The sequence below is a fragment of the Scyliorhinus torazame genome, chromosome 11 (assembly GCF_047496885.1).
Source record: "Scyliorhinus torazame isolate Kashiwa2021f chromosome 11, sScyTor2.1, whole genome shotgun sequence".
Classification (NCBI taxonomy): domain Eukaryota; kingdom Metazoa; phylum Chordata; class Chondrichthyes; order Carcharhiniformes; family Scyliorhinidae; genus Scyliorhinus; species Scyliorhinus torazame.
Window position 1 is genome coordinate 170,198,002 of NC_092717.1, and position 24,891 is coordinate 170,222,892.

The window sequence follows — 24,891 nt, forward strand, 5'->3', positions numbered from 1 at the left end:
CTCTGCTCATTTCCTCAAAGTCTTCACAGGTAGAAGGAAGACATCAGGCTTGGAGATTCTAAGGTTCGCGAAGCAGTCCATTATTGGTCCTAACAGAGGAAAGGTCGCCTCCATCCCATTAGGATCATATTCATATGGAGCAGTTGTCCATACTTCTGACCATAGCCCCTCAGTTGGTGCTTAGAAGAAGCATTGAAATAGGACTGAGGGAGTTTGGAAAAGTCACATAGTGCAGAGTGGTGACCATAATTGTTTTCTGCTAAAGGAGTTAGAGAGAAAACAGGGAATTATAGACCAGTAAGCATAACGTCGGTAGTGGGGAAAATTCCCGAATCCATAATCAAGGACTTTATAGCGGAGCATTTAAAAAACAGTGGCAGGATCAGACAGAGTCAGCATAGATTTATGAAGGGGAAATCACGCTTGACATATCTATTGGGATTCTTTGAAGATGCAACTAGTAGCGTTGACAATGGGGAGCCAGTCGATTTGAAATATTTGGACATTCAGAAAGCGTTTGACAAAGTCCTGCATAAGAGATTATCATGCATGACTAAAGTGCATAGGATTTGGGGAAGTGCATTGAGATGGATAGAAAGCTGGTTGGCACAAAGGAAACAAAGAGTAGGAATTAACGGGTGTGGTAGTATGCATTAGGGGTCATGTGGGACTGTGAAGCCATGATGTCATTGGCTGACAGATCCCTGATCCTGGTTGGACGTTGACCTCCAGCTCTGCCCTGAAGGCGGAGTATAAGTACCTGGAGTCCTCCCCCGCAGGCAGTCTACTACTGAACTGCGGGGGAACAGTCACACTTAATAAAGCCTCATCGACTTCACTCTATTCGTCTCTCGGAGTCTTTGTGCCCTACAATTTATTCAGCGTGACTGTTCCCCCGCAGTTCAGTAGTAGTTGAGCGTCTTCTTCTTCGAACCCCGTGGAACCGTCGACACTGGGGTCCGTTGTTGTCGTCCGAGATGGCGTCGGGGGTGAACAAGATGGCTGCCCCCATGCATCGCACATGGCTGGGGGGTCACAAGATGGCGGCGGGGGTGGACAAAATGGCCACCCCATGCATCGTACAGGTCTGGGGTGGCCCAAGATGGCGGCGCCCTTCCTCCCCTCGTGGTGGCCGGGACCCAAAATGGCGGCGTCTGCGGGTCGCACATGGGGCGCTGGGGGGGTTGGGGAGCGTTAGGAACGCGCGGGGCTCCCTCTTCTCTTGGGACAGCGGTGGTCGGGACCCAAATTGGTCGCGCCGGCGGGTCATACGTGGGGCGCGGGGGGGGGTTTGGGGGGCGTTAGAGACGCGCAGAACTCCCTCTTCTCCGGGGAGAGCGGTGGTCGGGACCCAAAGTGGTAGCGCCGGCGGGTCATACATGGGGCGCGGGGGGGGGGGTTAGGGAGCGTAAGCAGCGTGCAGGGCTCCCTGTTCTCCCGGGACAGCGGTGGTCGGGACCCAGAGTGGCTGCGCCTGTGGGTCGTACATGGGGGGCTGGGGAGCGTAAACGGCGTGCAGGGCTCCCTGTTCTCCTGGGACCGCGGCGACCTCGCGGGACCGGCACACAGCCGCGAAATGGCCCTTTTTCCCGCAGCTCTTACAGATCGCTGCGCGGGCCGGGCAGCGCTGCTGGGGGTGTTTCGCCTGGCCGCAGAAATAGCAGCGGGCGCCCCCGGTGCGACTTGGCGTTTGGACCGCGCAAGCCTGTGGGGTGTCCAGGGGGGGGGTTTGTCGCGACGGGTACGTACGGGGCCCAATGGGCTGCCGCGCGGTCGGGGCCGTAGGCGCGGGTATTTCGCGCGGCCACGTCTAGGGAGGCTGCTAGGGCCCGTGCCTCTGAGAGTCCTACGACTCTTTTTCTAGAAGTCTTTGGCGGATTTGGGAGGAGTTCATACCTGCCACAAAAGCATCGCGCATTAACATTTCCGTGTGTTCATTTGCGTTCACCGACGGGCATCTGCAGGCTCGTCCCAAAATTAGTAGCGCGGCGTAGAATTCATCTATCGATTCTCCGGGACTTTGCCGTCTCGTTGCGAGTTGATAGCGAGCGTAGATCTGGTTTACTGGGCGGACATAGAGACTTTTTAGTGCTGCGAACGCCGTCTGGAAATCCTCTGCGTCTTCGATGAGAGAGAAAATCTCTGTGCTTAACCTCGAGTGCAGGACCTGTAGTTTTTGGTCTCCTGTGACCCGGCCGGTGGCCGTTCTGACGTAGGCCTCAAAATAAGTCTGCCAGTGCTTGAAAGCTGCTGCCGCGTTCACTGCGTGGGGGCTGATCCTCAGGCATTCCGGGATGATCCTGAGCTCCATAGTCCTTTAGTCACGCTGAATAAATTGCAGCGCACAAAGACTCCGAGAGACGAATAGAGTGAAGTCGATGAGGCTTTATTAAGCGTGACTGTTCCCCCGCAGTTCAGTAGTAGACTGCCTACGGGGGAGGACTCCAGGTACTTATACTCCGCCTTCAGGGCGGAGCTAGAGGTCAACGTCCAACCAGGACCCGGGATCTGTCAGCCAATGACATCATGGCTTCACAGTCCCACATGACCCCTAATGCATACTACCACATTCCCTCTGTCGACAGAGGCTTGCCAGGCCTTCAGCCGCTTTCGGAGCAAGATGGGTCCTGGGGCAGCCAGCCAGGTCGGCAGCGACGTTCCAGAGGAGGACTTCCTGGGGAAGACAAGGAGGCGCTCATGAGGCGTTTGGTTAGTGCTAGTACACAGTAGTGACCGGATGGAGTGGAGGGCGTCCGGAAGGACCTCCTGCCACCGTGAAACTGGGAGGTCCCTGGACCGTAGGGCCAGTAGGACGGTCTTCCAGACCGTGCCGTTCTCCCTCTCTACTTGCCCGTTCCCCCGGGGGTTGTAGCTGTTCGTCCTGCTCGAGGCTATACCGTTGCTGAGCAAGAACTGGCGCAGCTCATCACTCATGAAGGAGGACCCCCTGTCGCTGTGGACGTATGCGGGGCAACCGAACAGTGTGAATATGGTGTTCCGGGCTTTAATGACTGTGGCCGCGGTCATGTCAGAACAGGGGATGGCGAATGGGAAGCGGGAGTACTCGTCCACTACATTAAGGAAGTATATGTTGCGGTCGGTGGAGGGGAGGGGTCCTTTGAAATCCAGACTAAGGCGTTCAAAGGGGCGGGAAGCCTTAATCAGGTGCGCACCATCCGGCCTGAAAAAATGCGGTTTGCACTCTGCGCAGGTGTGGCAGTTCCTTGTGACTGTACGGACCTCCTCTAAAGAGTATGGGAGGTTGCGGGACTTGATAAAGTGGTAAAACCGAGTGACCCCCGGGTGGCAGAGGTCCTCGTGGAGGGTTTGGAGGCAGTTAATTTGTGCGTTGGCACATGTGCCGCGGGATAGGGCATCGGACGGCTCGTTCAGCTTTCCGGGACGATACAAGATCTCGTAGTTGAAGGTGGAGAGCTCGATCCTCCACCTTAAAGATCTTGTCGTTTTTGATTTTGCCCCGCTGTGCATTATCGAACATGAAGGCTACCGACCGTTGGTCGGTGAGGAGAGTGAATCTCCTGCCTCCAATGTCGCACAGCTTCCACTATGGCTTGGGCTTCCTTTTCCATTGAGGAGTGGCGGATTTCTGAAGCGTGGAGGGTTCGGGAGAAAAAGGCCACGGGTCTGCCCGCTTGGTTAAGGGTGGCCGCTAGAGCTACGTCGGAGGCGTCGCTCTCGACCTGGAAGGGGAGGGACTCGTCGATGGCGCGCATCGTGGCCTTTGCGATATCCGCTTTGATGCGGCTGAAGGCCTGGCAAGCCTCTGTCGATAGAGGGAAGGTCATGGGCTGTATTAGGGGGCGGGCCTTGTCTGCGTACTGGGGGACCCACTGGGCGTAGTATGAAAAGAACCCCAGGCAGCGTTTTAGGGCTTTTGAGCAGTGCGGGAGGGGAAATTCCATGAGGGCGCGCATATGTTCGGGGTCGGGGCCTATTATCCCATTGCGCACTACGTAGCCCAGGATGGCTAGCCGGTTGGTGCTAAAAACGCACTTGTCCTCGTTGTACGTGAGGTTCAAGGCTTTAGCGGTCTGGAGGAATTTTTGGAGGTTGGCGTCGTGGTCCTGCTGATCGTGGCCGCAGATGGTTACATTGTCGAGATACGGGAACGTGGCCCGCAACCCGTGTTGATCAACCATTCGGTCCATCTCTCATTGGAAGACCGAGACCCCGTTTGTGACGCCAAATGGGACCGTTAGGAAATGGTATAATCGCCCGTTTGCCTCGAAGGCTGTGTACTTGCGTTCACTTGGGCGGATTGGGAGCTGATGGTAGGCAGACTTGAGGTCCACGGTGGAGAAGACCTTATATTGGGCAATCCGATTGACCATGTCGGATATGCGGGGGAGAGGGTACGCGTCTAGTTGTGTGTACCTGTTGATGGTCTGGCTATAGTCTATGACCATCCTTTGCTTCTCCCCTGTCTTTACTACTACCACCTGTGCTCTCCAGGGACTATTGCTGGCCTGGATTATGCCTTCCTTTAGTAGCCGCTGGACTTCGGACCGAATGAAGGTCCGGTTCTGGGCGCTGTACCGTCTGCTCCTAGTGGCGACGGGTTTGCAATCCGGGGTGAGGTTTGCAAACAAGGCCGGGGGTTGCACCTTGAGGGTTGCGAGGCCGCAGATAGTGAGTGGGGGTATTGGGCCGCCGAATTTGAAGGTTAGGCTCTGTAGATTGCACTGGAAGTCTAATCCCAGTAATGTGGGTGCGCAGAGTTGGGGAAGGACGTAGAGCCTGTAGTTTTTGAACTCCCTCCCTTGCACCGTTAGGGTAACAATGCAGAAGCCTTTGATCTGTACGGAATGGGATCCTGCAGCTAGGGAAATCTTTTGTGCGCTGGGATGGGTGGTCAAAAAACAGCGTCTTACCGTGTCGGGGTGGATAAAGCTCTCCGTGCTCCCGGAGTCGACTAGGCATGGTGTCTCATTCCCGTTTATCAGCACCGTTGTCGTCGTCGTCGTCAGGAGTGTCCGGGGCCGAGCTTGGTCCAGCGTCATTGAAGCGAGACGTGGTTGTAGTAGTTGAGCGTCTTCTTGTCTTCCCCAGGATGTCCTCCTCTGGAACGTCGCTGCCGACCTGGCTGGCGGCCCCAGGACCCATCTTGCTCCGAAAGCATGTGCGGGCGCACAAGTCGGACCCGTTGGTCGAAAGGGTTCACCTCCTCCACGCGAACCCGCAGTACGCTTACGTGGAGTACCCCGACGGCCGACAGGACACGGTCTCCCTGCGAGATCTGGCGCCCGCCAGCAACACACACACCCCCCCGACACCAATCACCCAACCCCCCCCCTTCCTGCCACCGCCGCACCCCGCGACCGCCCCCTTCCCAGGAGGATCAGTCCTCCTCCCAGGCCCGACCAGGAATGAAGCCCAAGCTGAAACCGTAAGGCTCCCGGAGACGACAACACCGAACAAGCACCACCACCACCACCGGGGCCGAGGCGATCGACACGGACGACCAGACCGCCCGACCGACTTGTGGCGTCGATCTAATAGTACAATATGTGGACTTTTAACGAGAACATTTTGTCTTATCCTGACGATTACTGTAAATAGTTTGAAACAAAAATAAAACCTTGTACATACTGTAATAACATGCGAAAGTTTTCCTCCCAGGACCAGCCTTGTAAACCCTTACCACCATGCGAAGCATCACCCCGCCGGGTTCATTTTAACAAGGGGTGAATGTGGTAGTATGCATTCGGGGTCATGTGGGACTGTGAAGCCATGATGTCATTGGCTGACAGATCCCGGGTCCGGGTTGGACGTTGACCTCTAGCTCCGCCCTGAAGGCGGAGTATAAGTACCTGGAGTCCTCCCCCGCAGGCAGTCTACTACTGAACTGCGGGGGAACAGTCACACTTAATAAAGCCTCATCGACTTCACTCTATTCGTCTCTCGGAGTCTTTGTGCGCTACAACGGGTCCTTTTCAAATTGGCAGGCAGTACCTAGTGGGGTACCACAGGGATCACTGGGACCCCAGCTGTTCACAATACATATTAATGATTTGTATGGGGGAACAAAATGTAATAGCTGAACGTTTGCAGATGATACCAAGTTGGGTGGGAGGGTGAACTATGACGAGGATACAGAGATCCTTCAGCATGATCTGGACAGGTTGGGTGAGGGGGCAAATAAATGGCAGATGCAGTATAATTTGAATAAATGTGAGATTATTCACTTTGGAAGTAAAAACAAGAAGGCAGATTACTACCTGAATGGCTGTAAATTGGAAGAGAGGAGTGTGCAGCGGGATCTGGGTGTCCTTGTGTACCAGTAGCTGAAGGTAAGCATGCAGGTGCAACAGTGGTAAAGAAGGCAAATGGTATGTTGGCTTTCATTGCTAGTTTTCAGTACAGAAAAAGGGATGTGTTGCTGCAATTATACAGGGCCTTGGTGAAGCCACAATAGAATATTGTGTGCAGTTTTGGTCTCTTTTTCTGAAGAAGGATGTTCTTGCTCTCAAAGGTGTCTAGCAAAGGTTTACCAGGCAGATTCAGGGGATGGCGGGACTGCCGTATGAGGAGAGATTGACTAGCTTAGGATTATTTTCGCTGGAGTTCAGACAAATGAGGGGGGATCTCATAGAGACTTCTAAAATTCTATCAGGACTAGATAGGGTGGATGCAGGGAGGATGTTCCCGATGGTGGTTGTGTCCAGAACCAGAGGTCACAGTCTGAGGATTCAGGGTAGACTATTTTGGACAGAGATGTGGAGACATTTCTTTACTCAATGAGTGGTGAGCCCGTGGAATTCATTACCACAGGAAGCAGTTGTGGCTAAGACATTGAATACATTCAAGAGGAGGCTGGATATGGCACTTGAGGCGAATGGGATCAAGGTCATGGGGTGAAAGCAGATTAGGCTATTGATTTGGATGATCAGCCATGATTGCGACGAATGGCGGAACAGGCTTGAATGGTCGAATGGCCTCCTCCTGCTCTTATTTTCTATGTTACTATGTTTCTATAACATTCCAGAAACCATATAGTTTTCTGTTGTTAGAAATAACTTTTTTGATTTCTTGAAAACCAACCCACGTTGGAGGAGGTACAGAGGTTTACTAGATTTATACATGGAATGAGTGGGTTGACTTATGAAGATAGGTCCGGGGGGCGGCACAATGGCACAGTGGTTGGCACTGGTGCCTCATGCTGCCAAGGACCCGCCTTCAATCCGTGTGGAGTTTGCACATTCTCCCCGTGTCTGCGTGGCCTCACCCCCACAACCCAAAGATGTGCAGGGTAGGTGGATTGGCCATGCTAAATTGCCCCTTAATTGGAAAAATAAAGAATTGGGCACTCTAAATTGAAAAAAAAAAATTAAGATGGGTCGGACAGGCTGGGTTTGTTTACACTGGAGTTTAAAAGATTGAGAGGTGACTTGATCGAAGTATATAAAATTGTGAATGATCTTGACAAGGTGGACATGGAAAGGATATTTCCTCTTGTGCATGAGTCCAGAACTAGGGAGCGCTGTTTTAAAATTAGGTGTCGCCTAAGGATAGAGATGAGGAGAAATTGTTTCTCTCAGAAGGTTGTGCAACTTTGAAACACTCCACCTCAGAAGGTGGTGAAGCAGGGTCATTGAATAATTTTAAGGCAGACATAGACAAGGGAATCAGAGGTAATCGGGGATAGAATGGGCTGTGGAACTCTAAACGCAAACCGATCAGCCATGATCTTATTAAATGGTGGAGCAAGCTCAAGGGACCAAATAGTCTACTTCTGATCCTATTCATATGTTTGTGTAAAGTTGGTCTGGATCTGATTTGGGACCTTCCATGGCACTTTTATTTTAATGAGGGATGATGTGTTTGGAAGGGTTGCATATTTAGATTATTTAGAGCATCCTGGTACTCAAATGTTTGATAGCTTTAATATGATCAGGTATTCTATAGGTTTCTCTGATAAGTTTGTCTCACAGCTCTCATCTAGCTATCTCTGACAATAAAGTGTGCCCCTAATATCTGAGTTGATTAGTCTTGGGAAATTCAGTTTCTACGTCAGTCTCTTCTTTGGAAATCTCATTTAACATGAGTTTTCAAATAACAGTTATGAAGCAGGTTATGGCAATTTATGAAAGAGCCTTGGAATTATCTTAGATCTTTGTAGGCACCTGGGGCGAAATTCTCCGTTATCGGCGGAAACTCCGCCGATCGGCGCAAAAAACGGCGCAAATCCCACTTGCGTCACGTCATAAAAATGGGCCGATAGTCTGCGGCCCGAAATGGGCTAGCAGCGACGTAACGGGATCCGCGCTTGCGCAGTGGTTCACGCCGTGCAGCGTCATACGCGCTGCACGGCGTGACGGCTCATAAGGCCGCGCAGCTCCCCCCCACCCGACCGGAACAGCCGACCGCAACACCCGACTTGATGGCTGGCCGTCGCTCAGCCCCGAGGTTCGAGTCACGCGATGTGGAGGCGCTCCTGGATGCGGTGGAGCAGAGGAGGGACGCCCTGTATCCCGGGCACGGCCGCAGAGTTGCCCCACGCCACAGCCGGCGTCTGTGGAGGGAGGTGGCAGAGGCCGTCACCGCTGTGGCCCTGACACCACGGACAGGCACCCAGTGCCACAAGAAGGTGAACGACCTCATCAGAGCAGGCAGGGTGAGCGTCCCCCATATCCCCCATATCCCCTCTCCCCCAAATCCCCCCCTCCCCCATATCCCCCCCTCCCCCATATCCCCCCTCCCCCATATCCCCCATATCCCCCCTCCCCCATATCCCCCATATCCCCCCTCCCCCATATCCCCCTCCCCCATATCCCCCATATCCCCCCTCCCCCATATCCCCCATATCCCCCCTACCCCATATCCCCCCTCCACCATATCCCCCATATTCCCCCCTCCCCCATATCCCCCATATCCCCCCTCCCCATATCCCCCATATCCCCCCTCCCCCATATCCCCCCTCCCCCATATCCCCCATATCCCCCCTCCCCCATATCCCCTCTCCCCCAAATCCCCCCTCCCCCATATCCCCCCTCCCCCATATCCCCCCCTCCCCCATATCACCCCCTCCCCCATATCCCCCATATCCCCCCTCCCCCATATCCCCCCCTCCCCCATATCCCCCCCTCCCCCATATCCCCCCTCCGCCATATCCCCCATATCCCCCCTCCCCCATATTCCCCATATCCCCCCTCCCCCATATCCCCCCCCCCACATATCCCCCCTCCCCATATCCCCCCCTCCCCCATATCCCCCCTCCCCCATATCCCCCCTCCCCCATATCCCCCCTCCCCCATATCCCCCCTCCCCCATATCCCCCATATCCCCCCTCCCCATATCCCCCATATCCCCCCTCCCCATATCCCCCCTCCCCCATATCCCCCATATCCCCCTTCCCCCATATCCCCCCCTCCCCCATATCCCCCCCTCCCCCATATCCCCCATATCCCCCCTCCCCCATATCCCCCATACCCCCCCTACCCCATATTCCCCCTCCACCATATCCCCCATATTCCCCCCTCCCCCATATCCCCCATATCCCCCCTCCCCCATATCCCCCATATCCCCCCTCCCCCATATCCCCCCTCCCCCATATCCCCTATATCCCCCCTCCCCCATATCCCCATATCCCCTCTCCCCCAAATCCCCCCCTCCCCCATATCCCCCCTCCCCCATATCCCCCTCCCCCATATCCCCCCTCCCCCATATCCCCCATATCCCCCCTCCCCCATATCCCCCCCTCCCCCATATCCCCCCCTCCCCCATATCCCCCCTCCTCCATATCCCCCATATCCCCCCTCCCCCATATTCCCCATATCCCCCCTCCCCCATATCCCCCCTCCCACATATCCCCCCTCCCCCATATCCCCCATATCCCCCCCTCCCCCATATCCCCCCTCCACCATATCCCCCATATTCCCCCCTCCCCCATATCCCCCATATCCCCCCTCCCCCATATCCCCCATATCCCCCCTCCCCCATATCCCCCATATCCCCCCTCCCCCATATCCCCCCTCCCCCATATCCCCCCTCCCCCATATCCCCCCTCCGCATATCCCCCATATCCCCCCTCCCCATATCCCCCCTCCCCCATATCCCCCATATCCCCAAGTGAATCCAGCCCTAACCTTAACCTCTGCAATGCACGCGCAACCGATGGCGTGCATTCATATACCTGCCTAACACTGTTGCCTTTTACCCCTGCCACCACCCCCCCCCCCCAGGAGAAGCGCGCACACAACAATAGGGAGCATGTGAGGACTGGAGGAGGGCCCGCTGATGAGAGGCCACTGACCGTACACGAGGAAAGGGCCCTGGAACTGGCTGGCGGACCTGACGACCGGGAGGTTGCTGATGCAGAGGTCGGGGCCCCACGAGCAAATGAGCCACCAACAGCCCGTCCCCATATCCCCCCTCCCCTATATCCCCTCTCCCGTATCACCTGATCACTGCCTGATGTCTAACCATGCATGCTTCATTGTGTATCGCAGGACCAAACGTCCAGGCACCCATCCCCGCAGATGCAGACCGCCCGCAGGATGCCCCTCCGAGACCACGGGAGACGGAGAGACCCGCACCCTCCAGCATGCGACGCCCGCAGGATGCCCCTCGGAGACCACGGGAGAGGGAGAGACCCGCACCCTCCAGCATGCGACGCCCGCAGGATGCCCCTCGGAGACCACGGGAGACGGAGAGACCCGCACCCTCCAGCATGCGACGCCCGCAGGATGCCCCTCGGAGACCACGGGAGACGGAGAGACCTGGAGCAACAGGGAGACGACACCCCCGTCACGTGCGGGAGCGACCACCCAGCGATGAGGGGGGCAGCCACAGGCCCCCGTCACATCCGAGCCAGGACACCACTACCCAGGACACCACTATCCAGGACACCCCTACCCGGGACACCACTACCCAGGACACCCCTACCCGGGACAGCACTACCCGGGACAGCACTACCCAGGACACCCCTACCCGGGAAGACGAAATACCGGACAGTGACTCAGAGTGGATGGGTGGAGACGAACCCCCACCCCAAAGTGCCATGGACTCAGAGTGGGACGAAGAGCACAACACAACGCCACTGCTGTCACCAACACCCTCCACCATCGCAGAAACACTCACCACGGTTGGGCACTTTAGTGATGAGGCGTCTGGTACACTCACTGGTGCGCACAACACAGCCGTCCCGGTACAGCAGGTGGAGGTAGGAGCAGCAGAGGGACCGGGCGGTCGGAGGGCAGCCCAGGCCAAGCGAACATCTGCCGCCCAGATGGATCCCGGGTTCCTGCAGTTACCACACCCACACATAGATCCGATGCAACCACCGACACGGAGACGAGCGAATAGGGTGACGGGTGGCTTGCGGCGGCTGCGGTCGCAGGTGGAGGAGTCCACCCGCGTCCAGGAGCTGGGAGTGGTCCCGGTCATGCGTGCCACCCAGGCTGACACCGCACGGGTGGCGTCCGCGGTGGAGGCAATGGGTGCGATGGTGTCAGACATGGGGAACGGTTTGCGAGGCCTGGGGCCTTCCGTGCAGGCGGCGTCTGTGGCCCAGGAAATGGCTGCCCTCTCACAGGAGGCCATGAGCCAGTGCCAGCGCCAGATGGCAGAGGCGCTCAACGCCATAGCCCAGTCTCAGCAGGCCATGGCCCAGTCTCAGCAGGCCATAGCCCAGTCTCTGCAGGCCATGGCCCAGTCTCTGCAGGCCATGGCCCAGTCTCAGCAGGCCATCGCTGAGGGCATCGGCGCCAGTGGCCATGTGCGAGCTGGCGTCGCACTGTCGCAGACAGGTTTCGACAACCCCCTGGGCTCCATGGCTGCAAACCTGCAGACCCCTGTCGATACCAGCACGGGCCTCCAGGACTGGCAGCGCCAGATGTCGGGAGCGCGTCGGATGGCCAGTCCGTTCGCATCCCCCACCCATGTAGAGGCCTGGGGGCCATCGGGCACCCCGAGGGAGGAGGAGGTGGTGTGGTCCGTCCCGGCTCCCTCTGTAGGGGAGGTCCCGGTACACCGCGACACCTCGGACTCCCCCCCCTTCCGTCCCAGGTGCATCGGGTGGGCAACGGGCAGGACAGGCTGGCAGCTCGCCATCCCAGTCGCCCGGGCCGCAGCCTGGCCCATCTAGGCCAGGACGCCCCAGGAAACGGCCGCCAAAGGGATCCAGTGTCAGAGGGCAGGAATCACAGGAGTCCACCTCCAGTTCTGTTGTACCGTCTGGGGAACCACGTAGACGTAGTCAAAGGGCCCGTAAGGCCAAACAATTAGACACTGAGTAAGTTGGCACGGGTGCAGGGCACAGATGAGTTTTAGGCGCTAGGGCACGTGCATGAACTCCTTTGGTTATTAAAGTCAATGTTACACCTACCGAAGCTGCCTTTGTGCTCTGTCCAAAGTGTGCGGGGGTGTCATGTACGTTGAGCGCAAGTGTGTGTGTGAGGGGTGGTCTTACCTCAGCCCCAGGTGAGTCTGCCCCCTTCCCCCTGGGCCGCCATCAACATCCCCCGGGCAGAGGACGGGACCGTGCGCTGCAGTGTCACAGCCGCATGCAGGGATGGTCCGGGTGGATGGTGGTACTGTGGCCATGGGTCAGACATAGTCCAACGATGTAGAGCCAGGAGCTCATCGGAGGCGGGCTGTCATCATTCTCCATGGCCTGCGATAGACACGCGTCCACCCGCAACTGGGTGAGCCCGGCCCGTTGTGCCGCCGGTGGATCGGCAATTGGGAGTGGGGGGGTGGTGTGCATGCAGGTGGGGTGTGTGGGGTTGGGGAGGGGGGTGATGGTGCTGGGTGGATGGATGGGTGGGGGGTGTGGGTGGTCGGCTGTTGTCATGGTGTGCGGTCTGTGGCCATACTACCCGATTCCCACGCCCATCTAGTCAGTGAAGCGGGCGTCTATCAGTCTGTCCCGTGCCCGCTGGGCCAGCCGGTAACGGTGGACAGCCACCCGTCTGTGTCTACCCCGTCTGCCCTGACCATTGCCCCCATCCCCCTCATCTGGGGAGGACTGGGCCTCTTCCTGCTGCTCCTCCACTCCGCCCTCCTCTGCCTGCGGCACATCGCCCCTCTGCTGGGCTATGTTGTGCAGGACGCAGCACACCACAATGATGCGGCCGACCCTATCTGACCGATACTGGAGGGCGCCCCCAGAGAGGTCCAGGCACCTGAAACGCATCTTCAGCACGCCAAAGCACCTCTCGATCACTCCCCTTGTCGCTACATGGGCATCATTGTAGCGGTTCTCCGCCTCATTGCGTGGCCTCCGTATAGGCGTCATCAGCCACGATCGCAATGGGTAGCCCCTGTCGCCCAGCAACCAGCCCCTCAGCCGGGGATGGCGTCCCTCGTACATGCCGGGGATGGATGACCGCGACAACACGAATGAGTCGTGTACACTGCCTGGGTAACGGGCGCAGACGTGCAGGATCATCATGCGGTGGTCGCAGACCACCTGTACGTTCATCGAATAGGTCCCCTTCCTATTAGTGAACACGGCCCTGTTATCTGCAGGTGGCCGCACGGCGACGTGCATCCCATCGATCGCGCCCTGGACCATGGGGAACCCGGCAATGGCAGAGAAGCCCACGGCCCGGGCATCTTGGCTGGCCCGGTCCACGGGGAAGCGGATGTAGCGGTGCGCCATGGCATAAAGGGCATCTGTCACTGCCCGGATGCACCGATGCACCGATGTCTGCGATATGCCGGACAGGTCCCCACTCGGTGCCTGGAATGACCCCGTTGCATAAAAGTTCAGGGCCACCGTAACCTTGACGGACACGGGGAGAGGGTGTCCCCCGCCAGTGCCATGCGGTGACAGGTGTGCCAGCAGGTGGCAGATGTGTGCCACGGTTTCCCGGCTCATCCGGAGTCTCCTCCTGCATTCCCGGTCCGTGAGGTCCTGGTATGACTGCCGGGGCCGGTACACACGGGGCACCCTCGGGTGCCTCCGTTGCCGTGGGGCCGCGACGTCCTCCTCCCCCTCCTCGTCCTGTCGGTCAGGTGTCCCTCCAGCCTGGGCGGCTGCCGCCTGCCCCTCTGCGGCAGCCTGCGCCGCCTCTCTGGCACGCTCCTCCTCCTCCTCCTCCTCCTCCTCCTCCTCATCCAGGGCAACATAGACATGAGCGGCTGCCACCACGGCGGCCAACATCGCTGGATGATCTGAAAACATGACGACCTGGTGGGGGGGAGGGGAATGACGACATGTCATCATTGCCCATATCCCCTCCTCCCCCCAGCCAGGTGGCATGGACCGCATGGGTCCAACTGTTGGAGGCTGGCACCTGGCCAGGTGGACCAACTCATTTGCCCTCCCATCACCCACCCCGGCACGGACCCCCCCCCGCCCCAACCTCCACCCCAGCACGGACCCCCCCCCCCAACCTCCACCCCGGCACGGACCCCCTCCCCAACCCCCAACCTCCACCCCGGCACGGACCCCCTCCCCAACCTCCACCCCGGCACGGGCCCCCTCCACAACCCCCAACCTCCACCCCGGCACGGACCCCCTCCCCAACCCCCAACCTCCACCCCAGCACGGACCCCCCCCAACCTCCACCCCGGCACGGACCCCCTCCACAACCCCCAACCTCCACCCCGGCACGGACCCCCTCCCCAACCCCCAACCTCCACCCCAGCACGGACCCCCCCCAACCTCCACCCCGGCACGGACCCCCTCCCCAACCCCCAACCTCCACCCCGGCACGGACCCCCTCCCCAACCCCCAACCTCCACCCCAGCACGGACCCCCCCCCAACCTCCACCCCGGCACGGACCCCCTCCCCAACCTCCACCCCGGCACGGACCCCCCCCCCCAACCTCCACCCCGGCACGGACCCCCTCCACAACCCCCAACCTCCACCCCAGCACGGACCCCCCCCCCAACCTCCACCCCGGCACGGACCCCCTCCACAACCCCCAACCTCCACCCCGGCACGGACCCCCTCCCCAACCCCCAACCTCCACCCCAGCACGGACCCCCCCCAACCTCCACCCCGGCACGGACCCCCTCCCCAACCCCCAACCTCCACCCCGGCACGGACCCCCTCCCCAACCCCCAACCTCCACCCCAGCACGGACCCCCCCACAACCTCCACCCCGGCACGGACCCCCTCCCCAACCTCCACCCCGGCACGGACCCCCCCCCCAACCTCCACCCCGGCACGGACCCCCTCCCCAACCTCCACCCCGGCACGGACCCCCTCCCCAACCTCCACCCCGGCACGGACCCCCCCCCCAACCTCCACCCCGGCACGGACCCCCTCCCCAACCCCCAACCTCCACCCCGGCACGGACCCCCTCCCCAACCCCCAACCTCCACCCCAGCACGGACCCCCCCCAACCTCCACCCCGGCACGGACCCCCTCCCCAACCCCCAACCTCCACCCCAGCACGGACCCCCCCCCCCAACCTCCACCCCGGCACGGACCCCCTCCACAACCCCCAACCTCCACCCCAGCACGGACCCCCCCCCCAACCTCCACCCCGGCACGGACCCCCTCCCCAACCTCCACCCCGGCACGGACCCCCTCCCCAACCTCCACCCCGGCACGGACCCCCCCCCAACCTCCACCCCGGCACGGACCCCCTCCCCAACCCCCAACCTCCACCCCGGCACGGACCCCCTCCCCAACCCCCAACCTCCACCCCAGCACGGACCCCCCCCAACCTCCACCCCGGCACGGACCCCCTCCCCAACCCCCAACCTCCACCCCAGCACGGACCCCCCCCCCCAACCTCCACCCCGGCACGGACCCCCTCCACAACCCCCAACCTCCACCCCAGCACGGACCCCCCCCCCCCAACCTCCACCCCGGCACGGACCCCCTCCACAACCCCCAACCTCCACCCCGGCACGGACCCCCTCCCCAACCCCCAACCTCCACCCCAGCACGGACCCCCCCCCAACCTCCACCCCGGCACGGAACCCCTCCCCAACCCCCAATCTCCACCCCGGCACGGACCCCCCCCCCCCCCAACCTCCACCCCGGCACGGACCCCCTCCACAACCCCCAACCTCCACCCCGGCACGGACCCCCTCCCCAACCTCCACCCCGGCACGGACCCCCTCCCCAACCTCCACCCCAGCACGGACCCCCCCCCCCCCCAACCTCCACCCCGGCACGGACCCCCTCCACAACCCCCAACCTCCACCCCGGCACGGACCCCCTCCCCAACCCCCAACCTCCACCCCGGCACGGACCCCCTCCCCAACCCCCAACCTCCACCCTAGCACGGACCCCCCCCCAACCTCCACCCCGGCACGGACCCCCTCCCCAACCCCCAACCTCCACCCCAGCACGGACCCCCCCCCCAACCTCCACCCCGGCACGGACCCCCTCCACAACCCCCAACCTCCACCCCGGCACGGACCCCCCCCCCAACCTCCACCCCGGCACGGACCCCCTCCCCAACCCCCAACCTCCACCCCGGCACAGACCCCCTCCCCAACCCCCAACCTCCACCCTAGCACGGACCCCCCCCCAACCTCCACCCCGGCACGGACCCCCTCCCCAACCCCCAACCTCCACCCTAGCACGGACCCCCCCCCAACCTCCACCCCGGCACGGACCCCCTCCCCAACCTCCACCCCGGCACGGACCCCCTCCCCAACCTCCACCCCGGCACGGACCCCCCCCCCAACCTCCACCCCGGCACGGACCCCCTCCCCAACCCCCAACCTCCACCCCGGCACGGACCCCCTCCCCAACCCCCAACCTCCACCCCAGCACGGACCCCCCCCAACCTCCACCCCGGCACGGACCCCCTCCCCAACCCCCAACCTCCACCCCAGCACGGACCCCCCCCCCCAACCTCCACCCCGGCACGGACCCCCTCCACAACCCCCAACCTCCACCCCAGCACGGACCCCCCCCCCAACCTCCACCCCGGCACGGACCCCCTCCCCAACCTCCACCCCGGCACGGACCCCCTCCCCAACCTCCACCCCGGCACGGACCCCCCCCCAACCTCCACCCCGGCACGGACCCCCTCCCCAACCCCCAACCTCCACCCCGGCACGGACCCCCTCCCCAACCCCCAACCTCCACCCCAGCACGGACCCCCCCCAACCTCCACCCCGGCACGGACCCCCTCCCCAACCCCCAACCTCCACCCCAGCACGGACCCCCCCCCCCAACCTCCACCCCGGCACGGACCCCCTCCACAACCCCCAACCTCCACCCCAGCACGGACCCCCCCCCCCAACCTCCACCCCGGCACGGACCCCCTCCACAACCCCCAACCTCCACCCCGGCACGGACCCCCTCCCCAACCCCCAACCTCCACCCCAGCACGGACCCCCCCCCAAACCTCCACCCCGGCACGGAACCCCTCCCCAACCCCCAACCTCCACCCCGGCACGGACCCCCCCCCCCCCCAACCTCCACCCCGGCACGGACCCCCTCCACAACCCCCAACCTCCACCCCGGCACGGACCCCCTCCCCAACCTCCACCCCGGCACGGACCCCCTCCCCAACCTCCACCCCAGCACGGACCCCCCCCCCCCCCAACCTCCACCCCGGCACGGACCCCCTCCACAACCCCCAACCTCCACCCCGGCACGGACCCCCTCCCCAACCCCCAACCTCCACCCCGGCACGGACCCCCTCCCCAACCCCCAACCTCCACCCTAGCACGGACCCCCCCCCAACCTCCACCCCGGCACGGACCCCCTCCCCAACCCCCAACCTCCACCCCAGCACGGACCCCCCCCCCAACCTCCACCCCGGCACGGACCCCCTCCACAACCCCCAACCTCCACCCCGGCACGGACCCCCCCCCCAACCTCCACCCCGGCACGGACCCCCTCCCCAACCCCCAACCTCCACCCCGGCACAGACCCCCTCCCCAACCCCCAACCTCCACCCTAGCACGGACCCCCCCCCAACCTCCACCCCGGCACGGACCCCCTCCCCAACCTCCACCCTAGCACGGACCCCCCCCCAACCTCCACCCCGGCACGGACCCCCTCCCCAACCCCCAACCTCCACCCCAGCACGGACCCCCCCCCCAACCTCCACCCCGGCACGGACCCCCTCCCCAACCCCCAACCTCCACCCCAGCACGGACCCCCCCCCCAACCTCCACCCCGGCACGGACCCCCTCCACAACCCCCAACCTCCACCCCGGCACGGACCCCCCCCCAACCTCCACCCCGGCACGGAACCCCTCCCCAACCCCCAACCTCCACCCCGGCACGGACCCCCCCCCCCCCAACCTCCACCCCGGCACGGACCCCCTCCACAACCCCCAACCTCCACCCCGGCACGGACCCCCTCCCCAACCTCCACCCCGGCACGGACCCCCTCCCCAACCTCCACCCCAGCACGGACCCCCCCCCCCCCCAACCTCCACCCCGGCACGGACCCCCTCCACAACCCCCAACCTCCACCCCGGCACGGACCCCCTCCCCAACCCCCAACCTCCACCCCGGCACGGACCCCCTCCCCAACCCCCAACCTCCACCCTAGCACGGACCCCCCCCCAACCTCCACCCCGGCACGGACCCCCTCCCCAACCCCCAACCTCCACCCCAGCACGGACCCCCCCCCAACCTCCACCCCGGCACGGACCCCCTCCACAACCCCCAACCTCCACCCCGGCACGGACCCCCCCCCAACCTCCACCCCGGCACGGACCCCCTCCCCAACCCCCAACCTCCACCCCGGCACAGACCCCCTCCCGGCACTCCCCCGGAGCCCAGCCTACTCTAACCACACCCCCCCCCCCCCCCCCCCCCCGCCGCACACACACACAAGCCGAGACACACCTCTCCTCAGGCAATCAGTCTGCGGCCACGCCATTTCCTGCCCAGAGCCAACCCCCCAGGCCGTCACTCACCTCCTCGCTGGTCGGCGTGAGCCTGGAGCACCGGGTCACGCCGATGAAAAGGAGGTTTGATTGACGTCGACGTGAACGGTCATCACGTCGACGGGACTTCGGCCCATCCGGAAGGGAGAATATCGGCAGGCCGAAAATCGGCTGCCTTGCGCAGACCCGTGACATTCTCCGCGGCAGCGGCGCCATTAACGCCCCGCCGACTTTTCTCCCCTCGGAGACTTCGGCGGGGGCGGGGGCGGGATTCACGGCGGCCAACGGCCATTCTCCGACCCGGCGGGGGGTCGGAGAATGACGCCCCTGAATCTTCTTTTCTGTAATTGTCCAATTTCCTTTAATGTGTGTGCTAATGGAAACTTGCAAAATTTGTCCACTTCATTGATAGTCCCCCTTTTTGATTTTTGGACAAAATATTCAGTTACTGAGACAAACCTGATAACTGAAAAATATTTTGAGATATATTTTGAATAATTACAATGATACAGTTGTTGTTTCTACTTATTTTTAAAATATAGATTCTTTAGACCATTCAGGATTAGTTGTTTTCATAACTCTTTGCAAGCTTCTTATTTGGATTTTGTTTAGTTGCTTACCTTGTTTTTGGTTCATATCTTCTCTACTTCTTCATTCTTCATCTACTGTTTCTTTGACACATTTGTCCAAAGAGTCAGGCAAAAGTGTGAAACAGAAATATGTGACAACTGAAAATATACGTAGGTGCAAGACTTTTAAAATATTATAGATAAATCAAATTAATTGTATACACTTACCAAAGATATTATTTATTTTGTACTTTGAATTGTCAAGTTATTGGAGCTTAAACTGGAAGAATTCTACTATGAACAGAATCCCCTATTGGAAAAAAACCTCACTATGTCAACACAACAGAATGAAGCTTTAACTCTCCAGGTAATTGTTAAAGATTACTCAAGATATTTCTGACAAAAAAAATCACAGTTGTGGGGGCAATCTACATATTCATTAAGGAAGTTAAAACTAATAATCCAATCCCCTCTTTATCAGAGATCTAAAAGAAATAAAACCAAAGCTTTTTATTTGTGTTTGAGCTACTTCATTGTTGGAACATCTCTTGAATAAATATTTTGATTTATGCTGAGAGTATGTGATATGAAATGATATTCAACCTAACACCATTCCATCTCAAATAATGTACAACAGCATTTCAGTTCAAATTACATGATTAAGTCACAGAAGCCTGCCATGACAGTGATCCCTAGTGAAAAGAAAAAGATAAGCTCATTAACAATGTAGCAGACTTGTGCCTTATTGGAAGAATAGTACTTGCAACAGTGTTGCACTACCACTACTAGATTAGAGTTTCAGTTTAGATTACAAGCTATATTTAAGGAATTAGTCAAGTGCATGACTAAAATGTTGTGCCTGTTAAAAATAATAAAAAACCAGCAAGCTACAAAGATGAAGCGACACTGCTGCCACATCGAGTTCGATTCTGGCCTGGGGTGACTCTCTGTATGGAGTTTGAACGTGGGGGTTTCCTTTGGGTGGTCCAGTTTCCTCCCATAGCCCAAAGATGGCAGGTTAGGTGTTTTGGCCATGCTAAATTTCCCCCTAGTGTCTAGGGATGTGCAGGTTAGGTTACGGGTTTAAACTAGGGCGGGGTGGGCCTGCGTAGGTGCTCTTTCAGAGGGCCGGGGCAGAAGCGCTGGGCCGAATGACCTCCTGCACTGCAGGGATCCTGTGATTCTTCCATGCATTATAAAATATTTTAGTAAATTTTTAAATATGCAAATTCCAAAAATCTGAATAAAAATTAAAATAAAATGCTGCAAGTACGCTACAACTGTAAAGAGAACAGACAGATTATGTTCTTGGTGTGATGGCGGTCTTCGAATCTGAAAATCATAATCTGTCCTTTCTCTTTACAGATGCTGACTGACTTATGTAGTTTCCACCATGGTCTGTTGTAGAATGCTTTCACGATTAATGTTGGTGATTGCTGAACGTATTCACATATCTTGAACACTCGTCTGGTTCTTGTTATGTATGAAAATAATTAATAAAAGGAATTACATGAATTCTGTAAGAAGGCATTACATTTGCTGAAATCAATATGGTTGTGCTGTTAAATTCCTGAAATGAACTTAAATTTAAGCAGTGAGTGTAGAACTTTACATTTTCTCTTCATAACTGAGTGATAAACAACATAGTTCATCTGAATAGCTTCCATTGTGTTTATTGAAGGAACTCAGTTCAAATACATTGGAATACTGCTACAAATTAAACACATTTCCTGGAATCTGGAATTGTGTTTCTTAGTCAGCATGCAGAGAATGATTGAACTTTACTAGTTCACTTCAGTATCTTCTGCTTTCGTAACCATTTGGCTATGATCAAACAACATACACTTCAAAATATTTGTCAAAATAAAGCAGGATCCTAACCATTTATATCCTGCTTGTAAATCTTAAGACCAATTTGTTTACAGTGAAACAGGTACAAATGGCATTTGAAGTATGAACTATGGCAATGTTTTTCAATTTTTGTTTTGCTGGAGCAATGAAAATATAATTTCCAATTTACAATCTTTTGAATACTGAATTCTAAGTATGATGTTTACAGGAGAACACAGAAGAAACAGTGAATAAAATGGGTTAATAATTGGTTTGCAGTTTTTTTGGACACAAGTCCACTGCCTACTATCTGTTAACTTTTGTGCTGCCTCCTCATTTAAGTGATTGTAGTGTGCAGCTAGGATTTACCCATTTTGCTGGTGACTGCTTGCACAATAGGATCGTATTGGGACTGCACTTTAAGAAAGATGTGAGAGACCTTGAGACAGTGCAGAGATTTACCAGAACGGTCTCAGGGTTGATAAACATTAGCTACATGGTTAGGGCTTGGAGCAAAGGAGATTGAAGGGAGATTTGATAAAGATGTCACAAGATTATGACAGGTTTCGATAAGATAGGCAAAGATTCCTATCAGCTGTTAGTACAAGAGCTAAGGGATACAGATTGAAGCTTTTAGGCAAAAGGTGCAGGGAAGTGGGATTTGAGAAAAGAATGTCTTATGCAGTAAATGGTAATGACCTTGAACTTGCTGCCTACAAAGCAAGTCGATTGACTATTTCTAAAGGAAATTGGTTAAGTATTTGAGGGAATTACACTTTTAAGGCTATGGGGATAGAACAGGGGAATAGGACTTACTGAATTGCTGTAATGCCAGTATGAACTCAGTGGGTCAAATAACCTCCTTCTGTGTGGTAAGTGTGTGAGGCTAGCACATTTCAAGCTAAACTCCAGGACTTAAAGACAGTCTTGCCCTTTTAAAGGGGAGTTGCACTGGATAATTGAAAGCTTCCAATAACTCACTGATGCAGTCAAAGTGAAGGATCATGGAATAACAGGCCATAGAGATGGCTCCAAGATTCTCAGATTCTAAAAAAAATAATTTTTACGGGATGTAGGCTTTGCTGGCCAGGCCAGCATTTGTTTCCCATTCCTAATTGCCCTTGAGAAGGTGGGGTGAGCTGCCTTCTTGAACCGCTGTCGTCCATGTGGTGTAGGTATTCCAGGGAGGGAGTTCCAGGATTTTGACCCAGTGACAGTGAAGGAACGGTGATATATTTCAGAACAGTGAGTGACGTAGAGGGGAACTTCCAGGTGGTGGTGTTCCAATGTATTTGCTGCCCTTGTCCTTCTAGATGGTAGTGGTCGTGGGTTTGGAAGGTTCTGCCTGAGGAGCCTTGGTGAGTTCCCAGGAACCTTGGTGAGTTACTGCAGTGCATCTTGTAGATGGTACACAAGGTTTCCACTGTTCATTGGTGGTGGAGGGTTTGAATGTTTTCACCCTGTTGGGAGTTTTCTATAGGCCTCCAAAAAGTTCCAGAGATGTACAGGAAAGGATTGCAAAGATGATTCTGGATAGGAGCGAAAGTAACAGGGTAGTTGTTATGGGGGACTTTAACTTTCCAAATATTGACTAGCAACGCTATAGTTCGAGTACTTTAGGTGGGTCAGTTTTTATCTAATGTGTGCAGGAGGGTTTCCTGACGCAGTATGTAGATAGGCCAACGAGAGGCGAGGCCATATTGGATTTGGTACTGGGTAATGAACCAGGACAGGTGTTAGATTTGGAGGTACGTGAGCACTTTGGTTATAGTGACCACAATTCGATTACATTTACTTTAGTGATGGAAAGGAATAGGTATATACCGCCAGGCAAGAGTTATATCTGGGGGAAAGGCAATTATGATGCGATGAGGCAAGACTTAGGATGCATCGGATGGAGAGGAAAACTGTAGGGGGTGGGCACAATGGAAATGTGGAGCTTGTTCAAGGAACAGTTACTGCGTGTCCTTGATAAGTATGTACCTGTCAGGCAGGGAGGGAGTGGTCGAGCGAGGGGACCGTGGTTTACTAAAGCAGTCGAAACACTTGTCAAGAGGAAGAAGGAGGTTTATGTAAAGATGAGATGTGAGAGTTACAAGTTAGCCAGGAAGGACCTAAAGAGAGAGCTAAGAAGAGCCAAGAGGGGACATGAGAAGTCCTTGGCAGGTAGGATCAAGGAAAACCCTAAATCTTTCTATAGGTATGTCAGGAATAAAAGAATGACTAGGGTAAGAGTAGGGCCAGTCATGGACAGTAGTGGGAAGTTGTGCGTGGAGTCCGAGGAGATAGGAGAGGCACTAAATGAATATTTTTCGTCAGTATTCACACAGGAAAAAGACAATGTTGTCGAGGAGAATATTCTAGACTAGATGGGATTGAGGTTCATAAGGAGGAGGTGTTAGCAATTCTGGAAAGTGTGAAAATTGATAAGTCCCCTAGGCTGGATGGGATTTATTTTAGGATTCTCTGGGGAGCTAGGGAGGCGATTGCAGAGCCTTTAGCTTTGATCTTTATGTTGTTACTGTCTATAGGAATAGTGCCAGAAGACTGGAGGATAGCAAATGTTGTCCCCTTGTTCAAGAAGGGGAGTAGAGACAACCCCGGTAACTATAGACCAGTGAGCCTTACATCTGTTGTGGGCAAAGCCTTGGAAAGGATTATAAGAGATATGATTTATAATCATCTAGAAAGGAATAATTTGATTAGGGATAGTCAACATGGTTTTGTGAAGGGTAGGTCGTGCCTCACAAACCTTATTGAGTTCTTTGAGAAGGTGACCAAACAGGTGGATGAGAGTAAAGCAGTTGATGTGGTGTATATGGAATTCAGTAAAGCGTTTGATAAGGTTCCCCATGGTAGGCTATTACAGAAAATATGGAGGCATGGGATTGAGGGTGATTAGAAATTGGCTAGCTGGAAGAAGACAGAGGGTGGTGGTTGATGGGAACTGTTCAGCCTGGAGTTCAGTTACTAGTGGTGTACCACAAGGATCGTTTTGGGGCCACTGCTGTTTGTTATTTTTATAAATGACCTGGAGGAGGGCGTAGAATGATGGATGAGTAAATTTGCGAATGACACTAAAGTCGGTGGAGTTGTGGACAGTGCGGAAGGATATTGTAGGTTACAGAGGGACATAGATAAGCTGCAGAGCTGGGCTGAGAAGTGGCAAATGGAGTTTAATGCAGAAAAGTGTGAGGTGATTCATTTTGGAAGGGGTAACAGGAATACAGAGTACTGGGCTAATGGTAAGATTCTTGATGTGGAGATGCCGGCATTGGACTGGGGTGAGCACAGTAAGAAGTCTTACAACACCAGATTAAAGTCCAACCGGTTTGTTTCGATATCACTAGCTTCCGGAGTGCTGCTCCTTCCTCAGGTGAATGAAGGGGTATGTTCCAGAAACATATATATAGACAGATTCAAAGATGCAAGACAATGCTTGGAATAAGAGCATTAGCAGGTGATTAAATCTTTACAGATCCAGAGATGGGGTAACCCCAGGTTAAAGAGGTGTGAATTGTGTCAAGCCAGGACAGTTGGTAGGATTTCGCAGGCCAGATGGCGGGGGATGAATGTAATGCAACATGAATCCCAGGTCCTGGTTGAGGCCGCACTCATGTGTGCGGAACTTGGCTATAAGCTTCTGCTCGGCGATTCTGCGTTGTCGCGCGTCCTGAAGGCCGCCTTGGAGAACGCCTACCC

At 57.0% G+C, this 24,891-nt stretch overlaps 1 protein-coding gene across 3 annotated transcripts in view; it reads left to right on the top strand.

Moving 5' to 3' along the window:
* The window catches only part of lrrc69 (leucine rich repeat containing 69), a 142,211-nt gene that overhangs the window by 83,930 nt on the left and 33,390 nt on the right, over window positions 1-24,891 (top strand). For 2 of the 3 annotated variants that reach the window (XM_072467998.1, XM_072467999.1), the window contains exon 6: window positions 19,625-19,726. The exons of the other annotated variant lie outside the window; for it this stretch is intronic. In XM_072467998.1, the coding sequence (XP_072324099.1) occupies window positions 19,625-19,726 (102 nt within the window). The remainder of the gene's footprint in view (window positions 1-19,624; window positions 19,727-24,891) is intronic. 3 annotated transcript variants of the gene reach the window in all.